This window comes from Pelobates fuscus, chromosome 5, assembly GCF_036172605.1.
Source record: "Pelobates fuscus isolate aPelFus1 chromosome 5, aPelFus1.pri, whole genome shotgun sequence".
NCBI classification, from domain to species: Eukaryota; Metazoa; Chordata; class Amphibia; order Anura; family Pelobatidae; genus Pelobates; species Pelobates fuscus.
Window position 1 is genome coordinate 237,562,760 of NC_086321.1, and position 19,376 is coordinate 237,582,135.

The window sequence follows — 19,376 nt, forward strand, 5'->3', positions numbered from 1 at the left end:
AGATGACAGTCAGCGTTCGTGTTGATTATTGTTTACAGGGATTATAAACCTCGCCATTCGTATAAAAAGCTTTTCCCTGTTCAATGCCAGATCCAAATGCTTCCAGTTATACTGGATCATTCCCATATCAATGTCTGTTCTACATCATTTTTAGCTTGGGTATTAAAACTGACATATTTATGACAGCCCCATTCCAACTCACATTACATTCATCATAAATTTTATAATACACAATTCTTGAGGGCATTTTAAATAATACAACTTTATAAACATACCTTTGAGATAGGTAATTTTTCCAAAATATATTAAACTTAAATATGCACTTACTTATATGTTTCTCTAAAATAAATTCCTTTTTTATTTACATATATATTTTTTTCTAATAACATCCATGCTTGAGATCACAAATAATTGAGCAAGTTGGCAGGTATTAAAGTCCTAGTATTTTTTTATTATTAAAGTAATTAAATACATATGAACACAATGCTGCTCTAACTGGACATTATAGAGGTTCCACATAAGTTGCAATTATGGTGCAAAGTTGTAAAAATGTAGCAATCACCATGGAAACCACTGGGATGCTTTGCTGATTGCACAATGATTAGAAAAATATGCCACCTAGTTCTCTGTTACATAGTTTCTTTGTATTTGTCCAGAATCTGCATAGTGTTTCGATTATTATGGATATAGAAGTTAGAATCCAAAAAAATCTTACAACCGACTGCATAGGTAACCCTGTTTGGATTCCATCAATTACATTTTGAAAAGAAACAACAATAAATTTAAAAAAAAAGCTTTTCACAACAGCAGGCGTGCTTCTACTGATCTCCTTAAGCAATGAATACAATAAATACTTTAATGTAACAATAGATAATATATATTTCATTGCTTTTTCTGTATGTTAACTCAATGTTTACCTCCTCTCCAGCACCATGACTGCTGCACTATTTCGATTACCCTATAAACATTCTTGCCTAAAAAGGGCACACATCTCGGGATCACAACAACTACATTGCCTGTGCTGTAGTTGCTGTGAGCGACAGATGGAGTGCTGCTTATCTGGTCTCTGTGCTCACAATTGACAGGTATTTTTTATTTTTATTTTTTAATTCTATAACATTTGCTAACAAAATATACTAGCATAATGAATACATTTAATTTCACTTCTAAATAAAGTTTAGTGTAGCATGACAGGTAAACTTAAAGGATAAATCTCTGTTTCACTTTGCAATTGTATGCACATGCCATTTTTTTAAGTTTCTCCTTTGTCTACTGAATGTGCTCACCAGACAATAAAATAGTGCACATTTTACTAATCATCATCAATTACCATCCAAAAGTATCACTATCTCAAATGTGTCTGTATAAGTAATCTATTGCAAGAACATTCTGTATTACAATTCTTAAAATCATCGTAGGCAGACTGGGTCAAAATTTCCATTGCACATTAAAACAGGAAACAAATGTAATCAGTGCATTCATGTACAGCTTAATGGGGCTATACATCATATTGTTTCAATGCACCAGAATCTGCATTATGAACTAGAGACCCCAAATTCACAAAACAGAAACTTGGAGCATCTAGCACACCAAATGGAGTAATCAAATGATACTTTAAACAGTTACTCCGTCTCCAAGCATAATGGTGCCACGAGTTTGTATGTACAGAGTTTCAAAGCAAAATGCTGTATATGCAGATTAATCCCTGTGCTGGCGGAGGTGTAACTCCACCTCAGGTAATGTCAAAGTTGTGTCATCAGCCAGCCTATAACTAGAGTAATTAGTGGACGCTCCCAACCAATGAATGTTGCCCCCTGTGGCTTTCAGCTTCTGCAGAAACCGGAAACATATCACTGGACCACTAGGGTGGGTTGGAGCCCAGCAGGTCCCAGATGGGGGCAAACTGTTGCTAAACGGTTTGCCTCATTACCGGTACTGGGTCATGGGTCCTCCTGGAATCATAACCACTACAGCAGGCTGTAGTTTACAGTTTTAGTTTGCTCAGTTACTAAGCACGTATCCATGTTCCTTTTTATTAGCAGTTTTGATGCTTTGAGTAACCCTTTAATTGTTACTGTTACCAACATGCCAACTTTATTACCTGGATTTCTGTTCGTGTTTGTACATACCCACACATCATGCCTCAAATCTATGTTGTTTTTTTTTTGGGGGGGGGGGGGGGGGTATATTTATTAATATTTATAAAGCGCCAACAAATTCCACAGCGCTGTACAATGGTGGACTAACAGACAAGTATTTATAACCAGACAAGTTGGACACACAGGAATTGAGGGCCCTGCTCAATGAGTGAAAAACAAAACATGGAATGTATTATAGAATACTCTAGTTCTTTATACAAGAAAACTGGATTTAAATATAATTATTACCTTTAACAGGGCAGCAACAGCTTCTTGGGTGGCATTTCTAACATCTTCTCCATTTACTGTTAATATTTGGTCTCCTTGCATCAGCCTGCCATCAGTCTCAGCAATGCCCCCTTTAACGATGTCCGATACAAATACTCCAGTGTCATTTCTGGAGAAAAAAAAATATCAATTAACAGGTTTAATTATGCTTTTTGTGTATCCCTTTCTTTATATTTGCTTTCACATCTGTGTTTATTAAGTAAACTTCCTTGATTCCAACCATCGACATATAAACCTTTCAATTTACATTCCATTCTAAACACGAAAGTCACACTGCACTTCACAAGGAGACCAATTAATTGATGTCATCTTCATCCAAGGCTTACTTGTGCTATATTCAAACCTGAGCCACTGCAGGACAAGACCCGAACTGAAGCTTAGGCACAAGCCAGTCATTCTATTCTAAGCACGTTTTGTTGGGTTTTTCTAAATCCTGCCCTGTGGTGGAGCAGAATGAGCATCCTCACACTGTGGATAAAGATTGGCATTCATTCTGTAGCAGATCATCTAAGATTGACTGGGCAGGTTTCTAATGACATTTCATTTGCATTCTATACATATATTACTACATTATTTTTACTGCACTACCAAAAATGTGTCTCCTCTCACTATGGTTATTCTTCTTCATAAACACTAATGCATTCTATAAGTCTATTTGTATCTCCTCAAATGTCTCCTAAGCATTCTTTACTATTTCTGTTCCACTGTTAATACTGCCATATTCTCCTCACATGCATATCATTAGCATTTTTTTTTCCATTTACACATATAATAAATATTTGCATGATCTTATTAAGGCGGAAATATCATGTTTTTGACTTTATCCATCTAAATCCAGGACTGCAACTTATCACACTTATCACAAGCACCATCTGGACAAATAATCCACTGTACTTCTCTAACCGTAAACATTCCCCTATAACTATACACTACCATTAATCTTTACCATACACCAGGGGTAGGCAACCTTTTAGAGGTCCTGTGCCAAAAAAGATATTGAAGTCCCGTGGTGTGCCTGTCCTTTTTAAAAAAAAAATATATATTTGAGATGTGTATGTTGTAATATTCTGCTTGTATCATTTATGAGTGCTGTAGTTGCTTAGTTGCAGAGTTGTATTTGTGCAATGTGGGCTTCTATATTGTAGATGTCCATGAGTAGTTTGTGTGCATGTCATCACAATGTATGTTTCGTGGTGTGTGTATGTGTTGGGCTGCTTTTGGGGTTGTGTGCATGTATTTGGATTGTCAGTGGTGGTGTGTTTGTTTGGACTGTGGGTGTGTTTGTATGAGGGCTGTTTGAAATATTTGTATGAAGGGGAGGCTTATTTTGCTGCAGCTGTGTGTTTCTAGCAGTGTGGGTGGCTTCCATGGGATCCAGTGAGGAACCGGGCTGGCCAGATACAGGTCAAGGGCATGAGCTGCGATAGCTGCTGTGGTCTACTCTACTCCAGGGTGAATTCCAGTTCTATGCTGGGAGGAAGCGATCACTTCCTCTAAGTGCTACCGTGCATAAATTGTGAATTGAGGATCACCATCTTTTTGCACTAGCAGATATCTGAAGTTCCACTAAGACTCCTGATAGACCAGAGACTGTTTGGGTCTAGCAATCTTAAGTGCCGTGCAAAGGTACCGCGAGTGCCAAGCATGGCACACGTTCCATAGGTTGCCTAGCCCTGCCCTACACGATCACTTAATCACTACACCATGCTAACGTTTACACTAATCCTTATCTTTAAATATTGTGTACTATAAAAAGATACATAACAGCAAGGCATGCATTACGGGAAATAATGCTTTTTTTTGAGCCCTGGAGAGATGTATAAACCACTACACCTTCGATCTTTTAGTTTATCATAATACATCCAGAACACTTGGATGGCATTATTTTCCCAATATACATAGTTCACAGTTACATAGTTTATCTATAAATCTGTATTTCACAGATTGCGCATATGTTGGCGCTTTATGAGTCAACTAATAACAACAAGAAATTCATGTAGAAATATGAAAGAATCTAGACTTTTTTTTTTTTAACACATTTTTTTTTTGCACACGGAATACAAAACTTCCTTCAATCTTCCTTCCTTCACACATTTGCTGCAGATCTCTGAAGATGAGATTAGCATCACTGATATCTGTCACACTTCGCAAAGGCAGGCAAACAAGTCTATTTATAGAAACTGTGCATAACCAATTCTAATACTGAATCTGACGTTTGTTTCTTCTGTAACATTACTAAATGTTCCTGTATTACTTTGAAAAAAAAAATGATTACCGTATATACTCGAGTATAAGCCGACCCGAATATAAGCCGAGGCCCCTAATTTTACCCCAAAAAACTGGGAAAACTTATTGACTCGAGTATAAGACTAGGGTGGGAAATGCAGCAGCTACTGGTAAATTTCTAAATAAAATTAGATCCTAAAAAAAATATATTAATTGAATATTTATTTACAGTGTGTGTATAATGAATGCAGTGTGTGTATAATGAATGCAGTGTGTGTGTATGAATGCAGCGTGTGTATGAGTGCAGCGTGTGTATGAGTGCAGCGTGTGTATGAGTGCAGCGTGTGTATGAGTGCAGCGTGTGTATGTGTGCAGTGTGTGTGTGTGTGTGTGTATAAGTGCAGTGTGTGTGTGTGTATGAATGCAGTGTGTGTGTATGAGTGCAGTGTATGTGTGCAGTGTGTGTGTGTATGAATGTAGTGTGTGTGTATGAGTGCAGTGTGTGTGTATGTGTGCAGTGTGTGTGTATGTGTATGAGTGCAGTGTGTGTGTGTGCAGTGTGTGTGTATGTGTGCAGTGTGTGTGTGTGTGTGTGTGTGTTGCAGTGGTGGGGGGGTGGGCAATTTTATTATTTTATTTATTATTATTTTTTATTATTTTAATATATTTTTTTTCATTATTATTTCTTATTATTAGTTTTTATTTAATTATTATTTTTATTTTCGTCCCCCCTCCCTGCTTGATACATGGCAGGGAGGGGGGCTCCTTCCCTGGTGGTCCAGCATTGGCAGTTCAGTGGGAGGGAGAGGGGGCTGGCAGAGATCTTACTTACCCGTCCTGCAGCTCCTGTCAGCTCTCTCCTCCTCCGCGGCGTCCGGTCAGTTCTTCTGTCAGCTCACAGTGTAAATCTCGCGAGAGCCGCGGCTCTCGCGAGGTTTACACTGGGAGCTGACCGAGGTGCTGAACGGACGGCGCGGAGGAGGAGAGAGCTGACAGGAGCTGCAGGACGGGTAAGTAAGATCTCTGCCAGCCCCCTCTCCCCCAGTCTGTATTATGGCAATGCAAATTGCCATAATACAGACTATTGACTCGAGTATAAGCCGAGTTCCGGTTTTTCAGCACAAAAAATGTGCTGAAAAACTCGGCTTATACTCGAGTATATACGGTATATTAAATGGACTTTATTCCCTTTAAAATATGTAAATGACATTGTGAACTTCATGTGAACACTCATATCTATTTACAGCGCAGGTGAAACAATAAATATATGTATAGATTAAAATATATGTATAGATTATTCTAGCCAGAAAATGATACAAGGCTTTTGTACAATGCTGTAAGAAAATTCACGTGAGCTCCTGTGCATTATCTGTCTATATTAAAAACACACAACATTTCATATCAATTTACGGATATGTGTGTTATTCCTGGTATTGAGAAGTGTGGCAGAGTTGGCACAAGAGCTTTTTAATTTGTATAACGCACAGACAAAAGTCATAGATCTACTAGAATATGAGGCTCTCATATATTTCAGGACAGATTCCCGATAATTAATGTATCACTTCAAGCACAATAAACACTAAAAGAGTATGGTTTAAAGAGGTCTTCTGTTCCTTCCTCTGTACGCATAGTTGCTTATGACTGCATTCATTTGACATATTCTTCCGGATGGCAAAGGAAAGCTATGCTTCCCTCCACTGTCCATCCAAAATATTTATGATGTACACCATTTAACTCTTTACTTCTTTCAGAGGTTCTGGTCTGAAACCTGTCACGCAGCTGCATGGATAAAAGGTCAGGGGTTCAGGCAACCGCTATACAGAGTCCCATTAGCAAAACTGTGAATGGGGACATCAGTTAAATGATAAACTAGGGGATAAACTGGACCCCACATGCCAGAATTAGTGGCTCCTGATTTTGGTCTGAGAGAGGGCTGTTTGCTAACGTAGCTTGCCAATGGATTAGCAGCAGCTGCAAGTTGTATTTTTTTTTATTTTTTTGCATAATTTTATCAATTACCCATAAATGCATTAATATAGATGTCAGTTAATTTCTACAATGTCCTTTTATTAACATAGTTCCCAACATTTTTGAATGGACAAAGAGGGACATTTTAGGTTTAGGGTGGTTCTGAGACATTATACTAACAACAATTTATGCAACTAAAATGTAATTTAGAACAAGAACAACTTTTCTTAGGCAGACTAAATTCTAAACACATTTAACGTAATTTAAAGACATATTACCATGAGCATCATTGCTGTGAAGTCCTGTTATAAACTCAGACACACTAACAATTTGGAAGAATAGGGACATTAGGATAGAAAAGAAGGGACAGAGGGATTTGGGTTAAAATAGGGACTGTCCCTCCAACACAGGGACACGTGTTTTAAATAAATCTGAAATCCTAAAAATGTTATCTACATATTTTAAAAATAGACCTATTAGCTTTGTACAATAATTATTTAGATATCTTAAATAAAAATGTCCTCTATTCTGTGCTACCAAGATTTTCCTATGTAATATATTAAACGGTAACAATGCTGGGTACTAAATCCAGTACAAAAAAAACAGACACAATCTGGGTAATAAATTGTGTTTTTTTTCCATCAGAATTGCGTGGACAATGAATAAATACAGAGAGTGCACAGATTCCTTCTCTATGTAATTAAAACCACAAAAGCAAATACTTGATTTTAAAGGGGTTATTAGGCAAAGATTGAATTTGGAAAAATTCTCCAATTAAAGTATACACAAACTGTGGTGATTCCATGAATTTAGCAATTTTCCAGTTAGCATGATATTTGTTTTGTGTTTTTTGGTTTTGGTACGTTATAACAAAATATGAAAAATGCAGACGTGTACCTTTTTCCTACAATGCTTAATCCAAGGCCTTTCCCAGGCTTTTTCTGGAGTTCCACAATAAGAATATCGTACATGTCTTCCTCCTTGTACTGAGCTTCATCCCTGTATACACTAAGTCGGACTTTTTGTGGGGTCTGTCTGAGTACATTTATTGCTTCATCGTGTGTGGCATTCTTTAAATCAATACCATTTACCTGTAAATCAAAAATGCAAAACAAAATGCAGTCAGAATCAAAGCAATGCAAATAAAGGTGGAAGTGGTGTAAAGTGATTTGTAAGCATATCATTACCTCTAAGATTTGATCTCCAGCCCACAATCTACCATCTTTGGAAGCAGCACCTTCTTCATAGACTTCATGAATGATAATGGCTCCCTAAAAAAAAAATAAACTAGAATTAATAAAACCCATCAAAATCATAATTTAAATAGCCATGTACATATGTAGACAGTTAAAGAACATGAAAAATTGAACACTGAGCTAAAGGTTCCAGGGTGTAAGATTCCTGCTCTATGAAGTGTAAATAGCTTTTTTATAATGTCTTGAAATTAGAATCATTGTTCTTATAAGTGAAACTTTCCATTTTGATTAACATAACCGTAGAACCTACAGCTGTTTTTGGTATACCTGCTGTAATTATTTTGTATTTTCTTGTTCCCATAAGTTTAGAAAACTCTTTCTTTGGAAACTGACAAAGTGCTTAGAATATTCTTGAAAACGAAACACAACCAGGTTTGTATTTTAAAATGTTTTGTCTGTTTTATGTTGCCGAATAGAATTTACTTAGTCAAAGCATTTGCCTTTTTATGATTTGAAAATAAATTTACTTTTACAATTTACCAATCATGGAATTCATTCCTGGGTTTGAGCCGGAGTGTGAAGGTCTTGGAATAAAGTATGAGGACACAAATAACAATATCTGCATTGCAGATCAGTATGAACTGGATGACCTCAATTGGCCATTCTGTAGTTCTATGATTAGAGAGGTTTTAGTGTTGTTAAATTTGAACTCCAAAACTCTGCCACTCTGCCAAAACAGGCAGTAAGTTGATACTTGGAAACTAGAGGGACGACATTCACCACCTTTCGTTTTGAGTATATACAATTTGTGGTTATTGCAAATCAGATAGAACTCCAGGAGATTTAAATCTACATACCAAAAGAGTGTCGGCACCCCCCACAATGCTGAGTCCAAGACCTGTGCGACCTTTTGATATTTCAATGGTTGTTTCACATCCTGGGATGATTGGGCACATGGCTGGGTCAGAGGGAAATGTGGCTGGAGTGGAGGATCTGCTTGCACCTGAACATTACAGACGACAGGATTTGGAAATGATAAACATAAACAGTAACACACAGTGCAGGCTACATAAGATATCATGACACACTAATGTCAGTGAGCTTCCAGGTGTACAAAGTCTGAATCAGATTTTTATGACTTCAAGACAATGTAGCACAGCACCAGTAACCAGAGGCAATAACAATTTAACATAACACCAATGTAAAATTACATGATTTATTTATCACAAAACGTAAACATGAGAGAAGGAAGCATCTGTGGATCTCTCTCATATAGCTATGAATATATCCATGGTGCTCTCTCTTGCTCTCTCCACACACACATTAATCATTGTAGAATAGCGTCAGAATTTGCATCTTACTTCGAACTTGCTCAGGCTCTGAGTGGTTGAGTTGAGATGAACATTGTTGTTGACCATTTTTTTTCTCTACAGTGTTGGTAGTCAAAGCTGTTGATGATATAGGGAGCAGTTGTTGCACGTCACGATCATCTGTACATATTGTCAGCGTCACAGTATTTTTTGCCTTCTTTAGAAGTGAAATAACCTACATGGAATGATGGAACATAGAAACTAACCAAACTTGGAAAAACTACCTTTCAATATTAAATATTAAAACATGAATAAATAAAACTTTTGAAAGAGCCAAACATCAACAGCTCCATATAATAAAATAAATAATTCGCTTTTTAAAGTGACATTTTAATGCTCCAAACCATGCTTTGTGTGTGTTTAATAAAGTCTGTCTTCTGTTAGCATTAATGCTATTACAATATGATAACTATTGAGTCACTTCCTAAGGCAATGCCACGTAAGTGTTGGACTACAACTCCAAGTCTTTTTCAGCTAGATACTTGAAAAGCATTATGGAAGTTGCTGCCCAGAAACTGAAGGAATAAGTAGTGATTCTGTAGACGTACATTATGTCACTAATGCTAACAGAAGAAATTCCATTACAAAAAAATAAATAAAAATAATAAGGCATATAATATACATGCTGTATGCAACATAAAAGGATTATAGTTACACAGCATACCATCTTATAATTCCGATACACTGAAACTTTATTACAATGCATCATACCTTATCTATAGGGTCACCAACCACAGATTCATCATCAACAGCCAAAATACGATCCCCCACCTGGATGCGTCCATCCTATAGATAGCAAGGATTTAGATTAAAGAGCAATACACAGCAGGGCAGTATCAGTAACATTAGTTCCCATCTTACCTTTGCTGCTGCACCATGATCTGTTAAGCTTTTAATAACTACCCCATTAAGTGTGTCTTCTTCACTGATTGCAATACCCAAGCCACCTTGATCCTGTTAATAGGACAGCACATTATTAATATAAATAGGAATATACAATGTTAATTTAGCAACCTGAGAAATGTGGAGACAAATTTAATTCAAAGGGTTACTCTAACCACTATGCTTTTAAAAGAGGCCATGGTGATAGGAAACTGTATGTGCAGTGTGTTTCTACTTCAAACACTGAACATAGTGAGATCTTTTCTGCACCCCCCTGTAACTTTGTCAGCCTGGAACTATGTTATGACGTTCAAATGTCAATGCTATGCAACATTTACGCCTGTTACAAGCATGCACAGTGCGCTGGTGGCAGACTCTGCCATCTTTACATATATATATATATATATATATATATATATAAAAATAAAGATAGGTTTGGCACTCTTCCTTAAAAAGTAAAAAATAAAGATACATACCAGGGTGAAACTCAGCCAGCGAAAAATATCTAAGAATGAAAAATATAGGCGCACACCTGGATTTAAGTGTTCTTCAATTTACTGTGTCCATAAATTCAAAATTCAAGAGAGAATTTTGAATTTATGGACACAGTAAATTGAATAACACTTAAATCCAGGTGTGCGCCTATATTTTTCATTTATACACACATACACATAAACACACACATACACACATGGGAAGGCGGAGCCTGGAGTTGTGGGAGGGGATAATCTGGCCTATCTAAGCCCAAACCTACCTCCATACCGGGCTGTCATCGATTGGTCACTTCCGGTTTCACCAGAAGGTTTCCCCCGTGCCCCCGTTCCGCAGAATGCCGACACCAGCTTCAACCGCTTCCGGTCTCTTCCGGTCCCTGCACCGCAGGAAAAAATTCCCCTTGTGCGGCACTCCTAGGACCAGCTACAGCCAGAATACCATACAGGCAATCCAGCAGGCTCACGCCCCACAGAAAAGAGACGCCAGCGACGACCATTCGAACACGGTTGCTCCTAAAAGCCACTAAGCTTCCGGGGCACCCTCCTGAACTTTCGGGTCAATGTTCGAGCACCTGGTAATCGAGAGTACACACGAACGCGCCAAAACTACCAATCGGGTTTTGCATACGCACGAACGCTATTAGGGATAGTGGCACATAGCTACACTCTAAATGAAATATAGAAGAAAAAAAGAATAAGAGTGGAGCAATATGTCATGAGATAACGGTTTAGGTGATAAAGTTAGTACAATCTGCACTATTATCTTTTTATGTATTTCTCCTTTGCATGTCTTGAGGAACCCATGTATGGAAAGAACCTTCTGGATTTCTAAGTATTATTTTTACTTTGTTTAATCTCCTCACTTTTGCATATTATTCTAAGGGTTATTACCTAAACAGCTATCTCATGACATATTGCTCCACTCTTATTCTTTTTTTCTTCTATGCTATATTGAATGTGTTTCAAGGGTATCACAATTAGAGTGTTTGCAGCAGTATAAATATAACATACCAACTCTAAGCAGATTTTGAATGTATTAAAAGGGCACTCCAAAAAATATTATCTTACTAAATGAAAAATACTCACGAACCGTTAGGCTCGCAAGCGGTCACACAAACCCGACTTCACTACACATACAGACAGCAATTTGCATAGGAAATACTCTGTATGGCTGCGCTCACATGGCATTTATAAAATCAGGCATTTTCGTTTGGCTGATATCAACATTATAATTCCTATACGCACAAGCGCATCAATACCGCCATCTACTTTCAAAAAGTACCAACTACATAAAAACCTAAACTGTGACACACTGCTGTTATAATTTATAAGCAGGATGCACAGGGACAGGCATGATATGCATTTATGAAACGCTTTATTTGGTTAACGGATGATTTGTTAAATAGCTTGAAAAATGGGGTACTGTTTTAGTCACATAAAATGTTAAGCTGACAGAGGTTGGCATAATATACAGTAATTTGACAAAATGTATGTATACATAAAAGTATGCTCGTTTGTCATTATGTAATTCCAGAGTACAGGTCCATCATAATTGATTTTCTAGCACACACGGTAGGTTTAAACTGGGGCGGTTTCTAGGTGGGGCGGGGGGAAAGGGAGGAGAGGTTGAGAGGAGGACGGGTGAGGTCACAGTAACATCCCTGGAAGTTAAATAAAGAGCTACTAACAGTCCACAACACTGGTCCAATCGGGTACACAAGAATCTAACCCAATAAGCAAACCATACCACAAAGAACAAACCTGTAAGTTACAGTTCAAGGTTCATTCTGGTATCTACATTACACGACCACTAGAATAAGCTCCACTCAGTTCGAAAGTTAGCAAACTAGGGGCTAACCTAGGAATACCAGTAATACACGAGAATACGCTAACATTACGCAACCAAAGTAGTACTACAACCATGTGCACACTTAGCCAAGAACCCATATGATATAGTAAGCACATTCTGGTGACACAGTTACATGAGCCCAATACAAATTACATAACAAAAACATACAAGGACAACTATCACGGGTTAAACTTAAAAACGTTGGCATACAGCTCAAAGAATCATATGTACAAACAAATCACTATCCAGGTACACATCGTTACTTTATATAATACAGTCACGACGAAATATCTGAAAATTAAGCCTAAGCTTCATTTCTATCCCTCAGTCGTTTAACTCCAGAAGTAATACTTCCAAATTACAACCCCTTAACAGGAATCGGAATTACCAGGTATGTATCACTGCTAACATTATTGTGCACTTGACATAGTGCAGTGTTCTCCCGATGTAAAAAATAAAACTATTTTATCCTGAAACTTCTGGGGCTTCTCAAAATAAATTATGCTGATACTTGCAAAAAAAAATATTAAACATGTCATAATACTTGTATTGGTAAACTACCAAAATGAACCGAGTATTTATTGTCTGACCCTCTAATATTAAACAGCTTACCTAAGATGGCAAGTAGCCATATTTAAAATAAAAATGTAAGGGGCAATGGATACATTGTTTCTTGTTTCTAACAATTATGATCAACAGAAGTATGATCCAGTTTGCAGTGCATCTATATGGTATGTAGATCTCTGAAAGAACTGCATTTTTGTTGCAATATTTATTTCTATGCATACACTAGCTACACCTTGTTTATCTTACTTTTTTGATTAAATCACGTTCACACATCGACCCACAATATTTTATTACCTTGGGCAATTCCACTTGGAGGACATTTTTAAAGGAACCAATGTTCACAGGAGGCACTTGGCTTAAAACCGTTTCCTTTTCCATCTGTGGAGAAAATACAAAATAAATAAATGATATAATGAAATACATTTTTATACACATACATACACACGCACACATTCATCATTGATTACATAAGCATAATTTTTTTACAAAAATTTAACGGAGGCAGGAAATACATCAACCATTTTTTGGAAACTTTTTTTTAAATTTACATTTAATGATGTCATTCCTGTATCTATGATCTTTCACTTCAAAGTTCTATACATGTCGATTTAAGCATCCAGGCAGAACGTAGACTTAATAATATTAAACTGTGTATTTTGGGATTTTTTTATTTTTAAACCACTGTTTGTAAAGAATCCAAGTGTTGATTATTCTTGAATGAAACCAATGTTTCTGAAAACACACACACACATACATATCTATCTATTAAACAGTAGATTATAAACCGGTTTCTAGAATATTTACAAGTCGTCGGTAATTGTATATATTCCTATTCCAATCTGCAGAATGCTGTCGCTGTCAATGTTTTAACCAGAAAGGAAAACATGAGAAATTCAATTTGAAAAGAAACATATACGAAATATAATATCCCTTTTATTTTGCCGACATTTACACGTGGCTTAATTGCCAGCTGGCTGTAAGTGAACTCTTAATGACTTCCAATTACATTATTAGAAATACAAACTGATGTATGGGAGTGGCTCTTTGGGATTTATCAACCTCTGTGTGCATACTTAAATTCCCACACCATACATACTGGATATCCAGCAATCTGTTCTCCAGCACGTTAATGAATCTCAGCATATTTATGTCTCAGAGGCACATATACTAGGCACACAACTCTATGTGATCCTACCTCTTGACTTGGGAATTCTGGAGAACCGGAAGCGCCTGGTTCTGTCATTTTCACAGGGCAAACAGCCATCTGGTTCACAGCATCTTTATTCCTTATAGGATACAAATAAAGTCAGAAAACAAAAATATGTTTCTTAATAATGCTTTAGCTTACCCCCCTCCCCCCCCAAAAAATACTTTAAAAAAATAAAATAAAAATATACTGTATATAGTAAAGTAAGTTATGCAAACTTCCACTAGACTAGTGTTAAATGAATCTCTTAAGACAGATATACCCAGACTCAAAATCGGGGTCCATAACAAGAGATCAAACCGTAATAATCAACTTACATATTACACTAAATGTCCCCTCCTAAATGGAATGATCTTAAAAAGTATAATTAAAACTGACTGCTCTGTATTGTCCTTGCACAGTCTTATGTTTTATTTATACCTAGCAGTCTTATGTTTTGTTAACAGGGAAGAGGGGCATTTTTGGCCAGAGCCTATTAGCAACTGGCTCCTGTGCCAACAAGTGTGTTGTAATAGGTATTATGCTTTAAAAGGACAAAAGTCTGGTTGCGTTGAATTTTATTGTGCCACGTTACACTGTAAATTTGCTTTTAAACAAGTTAATTTTGCTGTAAACATTTAAAATAATAAACAGGCTATAGCACCCTTCATTTTGGGAGAAAAGCCACAATTTAATATTTTTGTATACTCTTTATTTTTTTATACATGACATATATTCTTAGTTTTTAGTATTTTGAAAAAAAGTTTTTAAAAGTGTATCCAACAATATTAAATCACTTGAAAAGTGTAACCAACAATAAAATGAAGACATAAGATGTATTATTTATGTCAAGTTCCTAATTGCTTGCTTTCCTAAAGTCTTACATGCCTAAACACCAACTGAGTTTGCAGAGTATGTCACCAGTGGAGTCAATGGAGAAAACCTTAGAAAGCTGGGATAAATTCTGCAACATATCGTCCCATTCTAAAATATCTAACACTTCTGAAATCACAGAATAATAGAGATTTGATATTCATTATAGTTTAATCTACATTGTATGGATTCCGGCTAATTGCATGGGAATAACACGGTTTCACCCAATTTAAAATATCTACTTTTTAGTAAGTAATATTTCCTCACATTTGCACTCAGTTTTTCAACATTTGTGTATTCTGTTTTGTTTATAATGAACAAAGTATGGCGATCAAAGTATGCTTTTAGTGGTTTTCAGAATCACAGCACAAGTTATCCATCCAACGTGACCTGCTACAATCTGGGAATGCATAGGTTTACTTATTAAAACATAGGAATATATCTACAGTGAGAATAGGAAGAGTTAATCTTTGTACTGTGTACTGACAAACTGATAAAAAAATAAAAAGTGCTTTTGAATTTGTGGCTGTATATTCAAGAACAAAACCATTTTTTCCAGAAGAAAATGTACATAGGTTTACATCTAAAGCAACTCTTTGGCACATGTAACATGTACATTTTATGTAATGAATTTGAAAAGAAATATATACGAAATATAATATCCCAATTATTTTGAAACTGCTTTAACACAGGACATTTAAAACCTTTTAGCAAAAGAACCATGTGCTTTGTTTATATTACAACTATGATGCATGGGGTATAAATCTTATGGTGTTACAGCTGATCAGATTTATTTTAATTCCTGGTCAGTTATTTTAGTTTTTTTTCCTTTCCATGCTGGGAACACAAATTATTTTATTTTACAGGCTGCCTATAATCATGGACAGTAGATGAGCATATGTGGGCATTACATGACAACTGTGGATTAGGCAAATCAAATATATTTACAGGTTATGTAAGAAATCCCATATGCCAGAACATATTTAGGAGCATGGGAAAGGGAGAGACATTTAAAAGTACTACATTTTTATATTGACATTATTATTTTATGCATTTCCTAGCATGACATCCTTCAGAGAAAGGTTATTGTGGGGGTTGGTACTATTATGCCAACAAACTAGGAATCTATTACACTGGGGATTCTATGGCAAAGCACGTATTTTATTATCTTATTTTACAAGTTGTCTTGGCTGCACGAGCCATTTAGTTAAATAAACAGTCTATGTAGGATGCCAATGTAGTGGCTGTTGTTCTTTGTCAAGCCATTTTATATTTGTTCTGCAAAACTGGTGGTCCCTATCCACCAAAATTGCTAAGGCATTTCCATAGAAGTAATATTGATTTCATTAATATTTTAACAGCATTAATTGGAAGACCCCCATCAGTAGAAAACTGGATAGGTGTACTATAAACACTTGTTGTACTTGATAAATACCCTTAAGGCTTAAAAGTTGACCCTTACCTTAGAAAAATAATCTTCACCTTTGATGGTGCACATTTAATAATCGATGAGGCATTCTGATGACTTCTTCCGTATAGGATTTGCCCATTAATCTGTTAAGTTGAAAAAACAAAGAAAAAAACGATACTGATTATATAACAGAAGTATAAAGCAAAGTAAAACAAGATAATATAACGTAATGGGAAATAAAGAAAATAATTGGTACAAAACATTCTTCCTTTATATTAATAAACTGAAAAAACATCTATGTATTAAAATAACCATTTATATTGCTTATTACAGCCAAGTTGTTTTATTGTAATTTTATTTTAAGGCATTACTTTTATTATTTTATATGTTGATCATTTTGTTTTATATACAGCACTGCTTGTGAAACTTTTTTTTCTCTAATGCAATTTACAGATTCATCAATATAATTAAAAAAATGCAAAAAAAATCTGAAAAAAAAATAAAAATCTCACAAACCTTTGCCATTGCCAAGAATTCAAAATCTTAACGTACAATTAGGATCCATGCACTTGCCGGCTGTGTATTGAAATCTACTTGCCTCTAATAGCTCATCGGCAATCTGCAAACGGCCATCTTTGCCAGCTGCTCCTTTTGGATCAATCCCCACTATGAAAACGCTCATTCGTGATCGGTCTTTGTTTCCAGCAAGGCTCAGACCCAATCCAGTTTTGCCTTTCTCCAACTCTATCATATGCAACACTCCTGGCAGGTTTCCATACCGCTGCGATATCTTTCCTAAATAGGAAAAAGAAACACTAATTAACAAGTCCATCTAACTAAGAACAGACACAGATAATTAGCTCTTTGCAGCAAAATTAGGATAAAATGTGTTGAGGTCCCATAGCAACAACCACCACCATTTTACTACAGAGAGCTACTAAAGATTAATTTTTTTAAATTTATTTTTAGCTGAATTCAGTTGTATTGGTGAATTGTGAGGAATAACAACTATTTTCTGAATAAAAGAAGCAAGAACCAATAATACAGTGCAAAATAAAATAAAGGTTTTATCAAGCACGACCGCAGAGTGTCTAAAGGAAAGGGGGAAAAAAAATATAAAAAAAAATAAAAAAAATAAAACATGAGCTTAAAGTGATTATCCCCCACTCCCAAAAAAATAAATAATAAATAATAAACATTGTCTCCTAACTGTGCCGATCTTGACTTGCTTACAACTTACCTTACATTCATTAACAAGTCCATGATAAACTGGTTATCCTAATGGGAAAGATACAGAGTGATGGGAAATAGGAACCTTCAGCTTAATTATTCACTCTCAATCTAATAGTAACTTAGATTCGGTAAAACTAACAATTTATGGATATAAACGTCCATGATTGAATGCAACAATCACTGAGCATGCTCTGTGAAATCTATATTTATAAACCTACTGACCGAGTAGGAAAGTTAAGAAGGAATAATCACAAAAAAAGGATTAAAACTAACTTTTCCTACACTGATACAATTTGAATAAGGTTGATGTATGTCGCTCAACAGAGTTCAATCTCAAGCCTCTTTTTATTTAGCAGTTCTTATGCAGTGCTTTACATTTTAAGTCCTATAACACTAGCCAGGCTTTAAAGGTCACTAGCCACTGTAAGCTTGTAAGATCCATGTTACACTCACTGGATTTTGCAGAAGTTTATATAAGGAACAATAGAATAATTTACATCTTTCTACTGTGTACTGACAAACAGATAAAAAATAAAAAAGTGCTTTTGAATTTGTGGCTGTATATTCTAGAACAAAACCATTTATGCCAGAAGAAAATGTACATAAGTTTGCATCTAAAGCAACTCTGTGGCACATGTAACATGTGCATCTTATGTAATGTTATTGAAGTGATAAGGGGCCGTTAATGTAAAACAGACATTAAAAGGACACTATGGTCACCAGAACAACTACAGCATATTGTATTTGTTCTGGTGAGTATAATCGGTCGCTTCAGGCTTTTTGCTGTAAACAAGGTTTTTTCTTTACTTCAAAGAAAATGCAGTGTTTTCATTACAGCCTAGGGATATCTCCATTGGACACTCCTCATATGGCTACTAGAGGTGCTTTCAGGGGCAGTGCTGCACACTGCCATTCAGTGTCTCCACCCACTGCCTGGAGATACTGAACTTCCCTCATAGAGATGCACTGATTCAATACATCTCTTGGCTTGTGCTGGCTCTGCCCCTGATCTGCCTACTTGGCAATCGCAGCCAACCTAATGCTTTCCTATGGGAAAGGATTGTGATTGGCTCAGATCACCACTTCTGATGTCATCCAAGCAGGCAGATCAGGGGCAGAGCTAGCAGCAGCAGACTGAAATAAATGTAATCTTTTACTATATTTAAGGGAGTAAGGCGGGGGGAGGGAGAGGGGGAAAGATGTTTTTAACACTATGGGGTGAGGAATATATGCTTGTGTTTCTAACCCTATAGTGTTCATTTAATTGCATTTATTGCCTCATTCAGGTATGTCGAAAAATACCTTCTGTTGAAAATCTCTAACAAAAATATTGATTAAATATTGGACTTACGCCAACTATAGCCAAACTCATCTTCTTTCTCTGGGTCTTCCACAGTCATGCTGGATGCCATCTGAGTACTTTCAGAGCTCAGTGGAAGAAATGTAGAAGGAGCAGAAACAGAGCTAGTGAAAGCAGGCTTTTCTGTGTCTGAATCGGAATTACTTGAAGCCTGGAAGAGAGAAGAAATGCTTACCTGGATAAATATTTGTTGACTTTCTATTATGGAACTGATAATTAAAAATGATTTACTTGCACTCATTATGGTAAGTGGGTTATGTAATTTTCTGGTTACTACTAAAATACAAATTCTACATCAATCCCAAAGACAGCAATTTCCTATAAGAGAAAACAAG

At 36.2% G+C, this 19,376-nt stretch overlaps 1 protein-coding gene across 10 annotated transcripts in view; it reads right to left on the bottom strand.

Annotated features, from left to right (window-relative positions):
- MPDZ (multiple PDZ domain crumbs cell polarity complex component) overlaps nt 1–19,376 on the bottom strand; it is a 157,406-nt gene that overhangs the window by 31,410 nt on the left and 106,620 nt on the right. For all 10 annotated transcript variants that reach the window (XM_063455138.1, XM_063455143.1, XM_063455147.1 and 7 more), the window contains 12 exons: nt 19,033–19,192; nt 17,047–17,243; nt 16,500–16,591; nt 14,174–14,264; nt 13,273–13,356; nt 10,048–10,140; nt 9,898–9,972; nt 9,178–9,361; nt 8,674–8,819; nt 7,808–7,891; nt 7,518–7,711; nt 2,388–2,535 (listed from right to left, as the gene is read on the bottom strand). In XM_063455138.1, the coding sequence (XP_063311208.1) occupies nt 2,388–2,535; nt 7,518–7,711; nt 7,808–7,891; nt 8,674–8,819; nt 9,178–9,361; nt 9,898–9,972; nt 10,048–10,140; nt 13,273–13,356; nt 14,174–14,264; nt 16,500–16,591; nt 17,047–17,243; nt 19,033–19,192 (1,548 nt within the window). The remainder of the gene's footprint in view (nt 1–2,387; nt 2,536–7,517; nt 7,712–7,807; nt 7,892–8,673; nt 8,820–9,177; nt 9,362–9,897; nt 9,973–10,047; nt 10,141–13,272; nt 13,357–14,173; nt 14,265–16,499; nt 16,592–17,046; nt 17,244–19,032; nt 19,193–19,376) is intronic.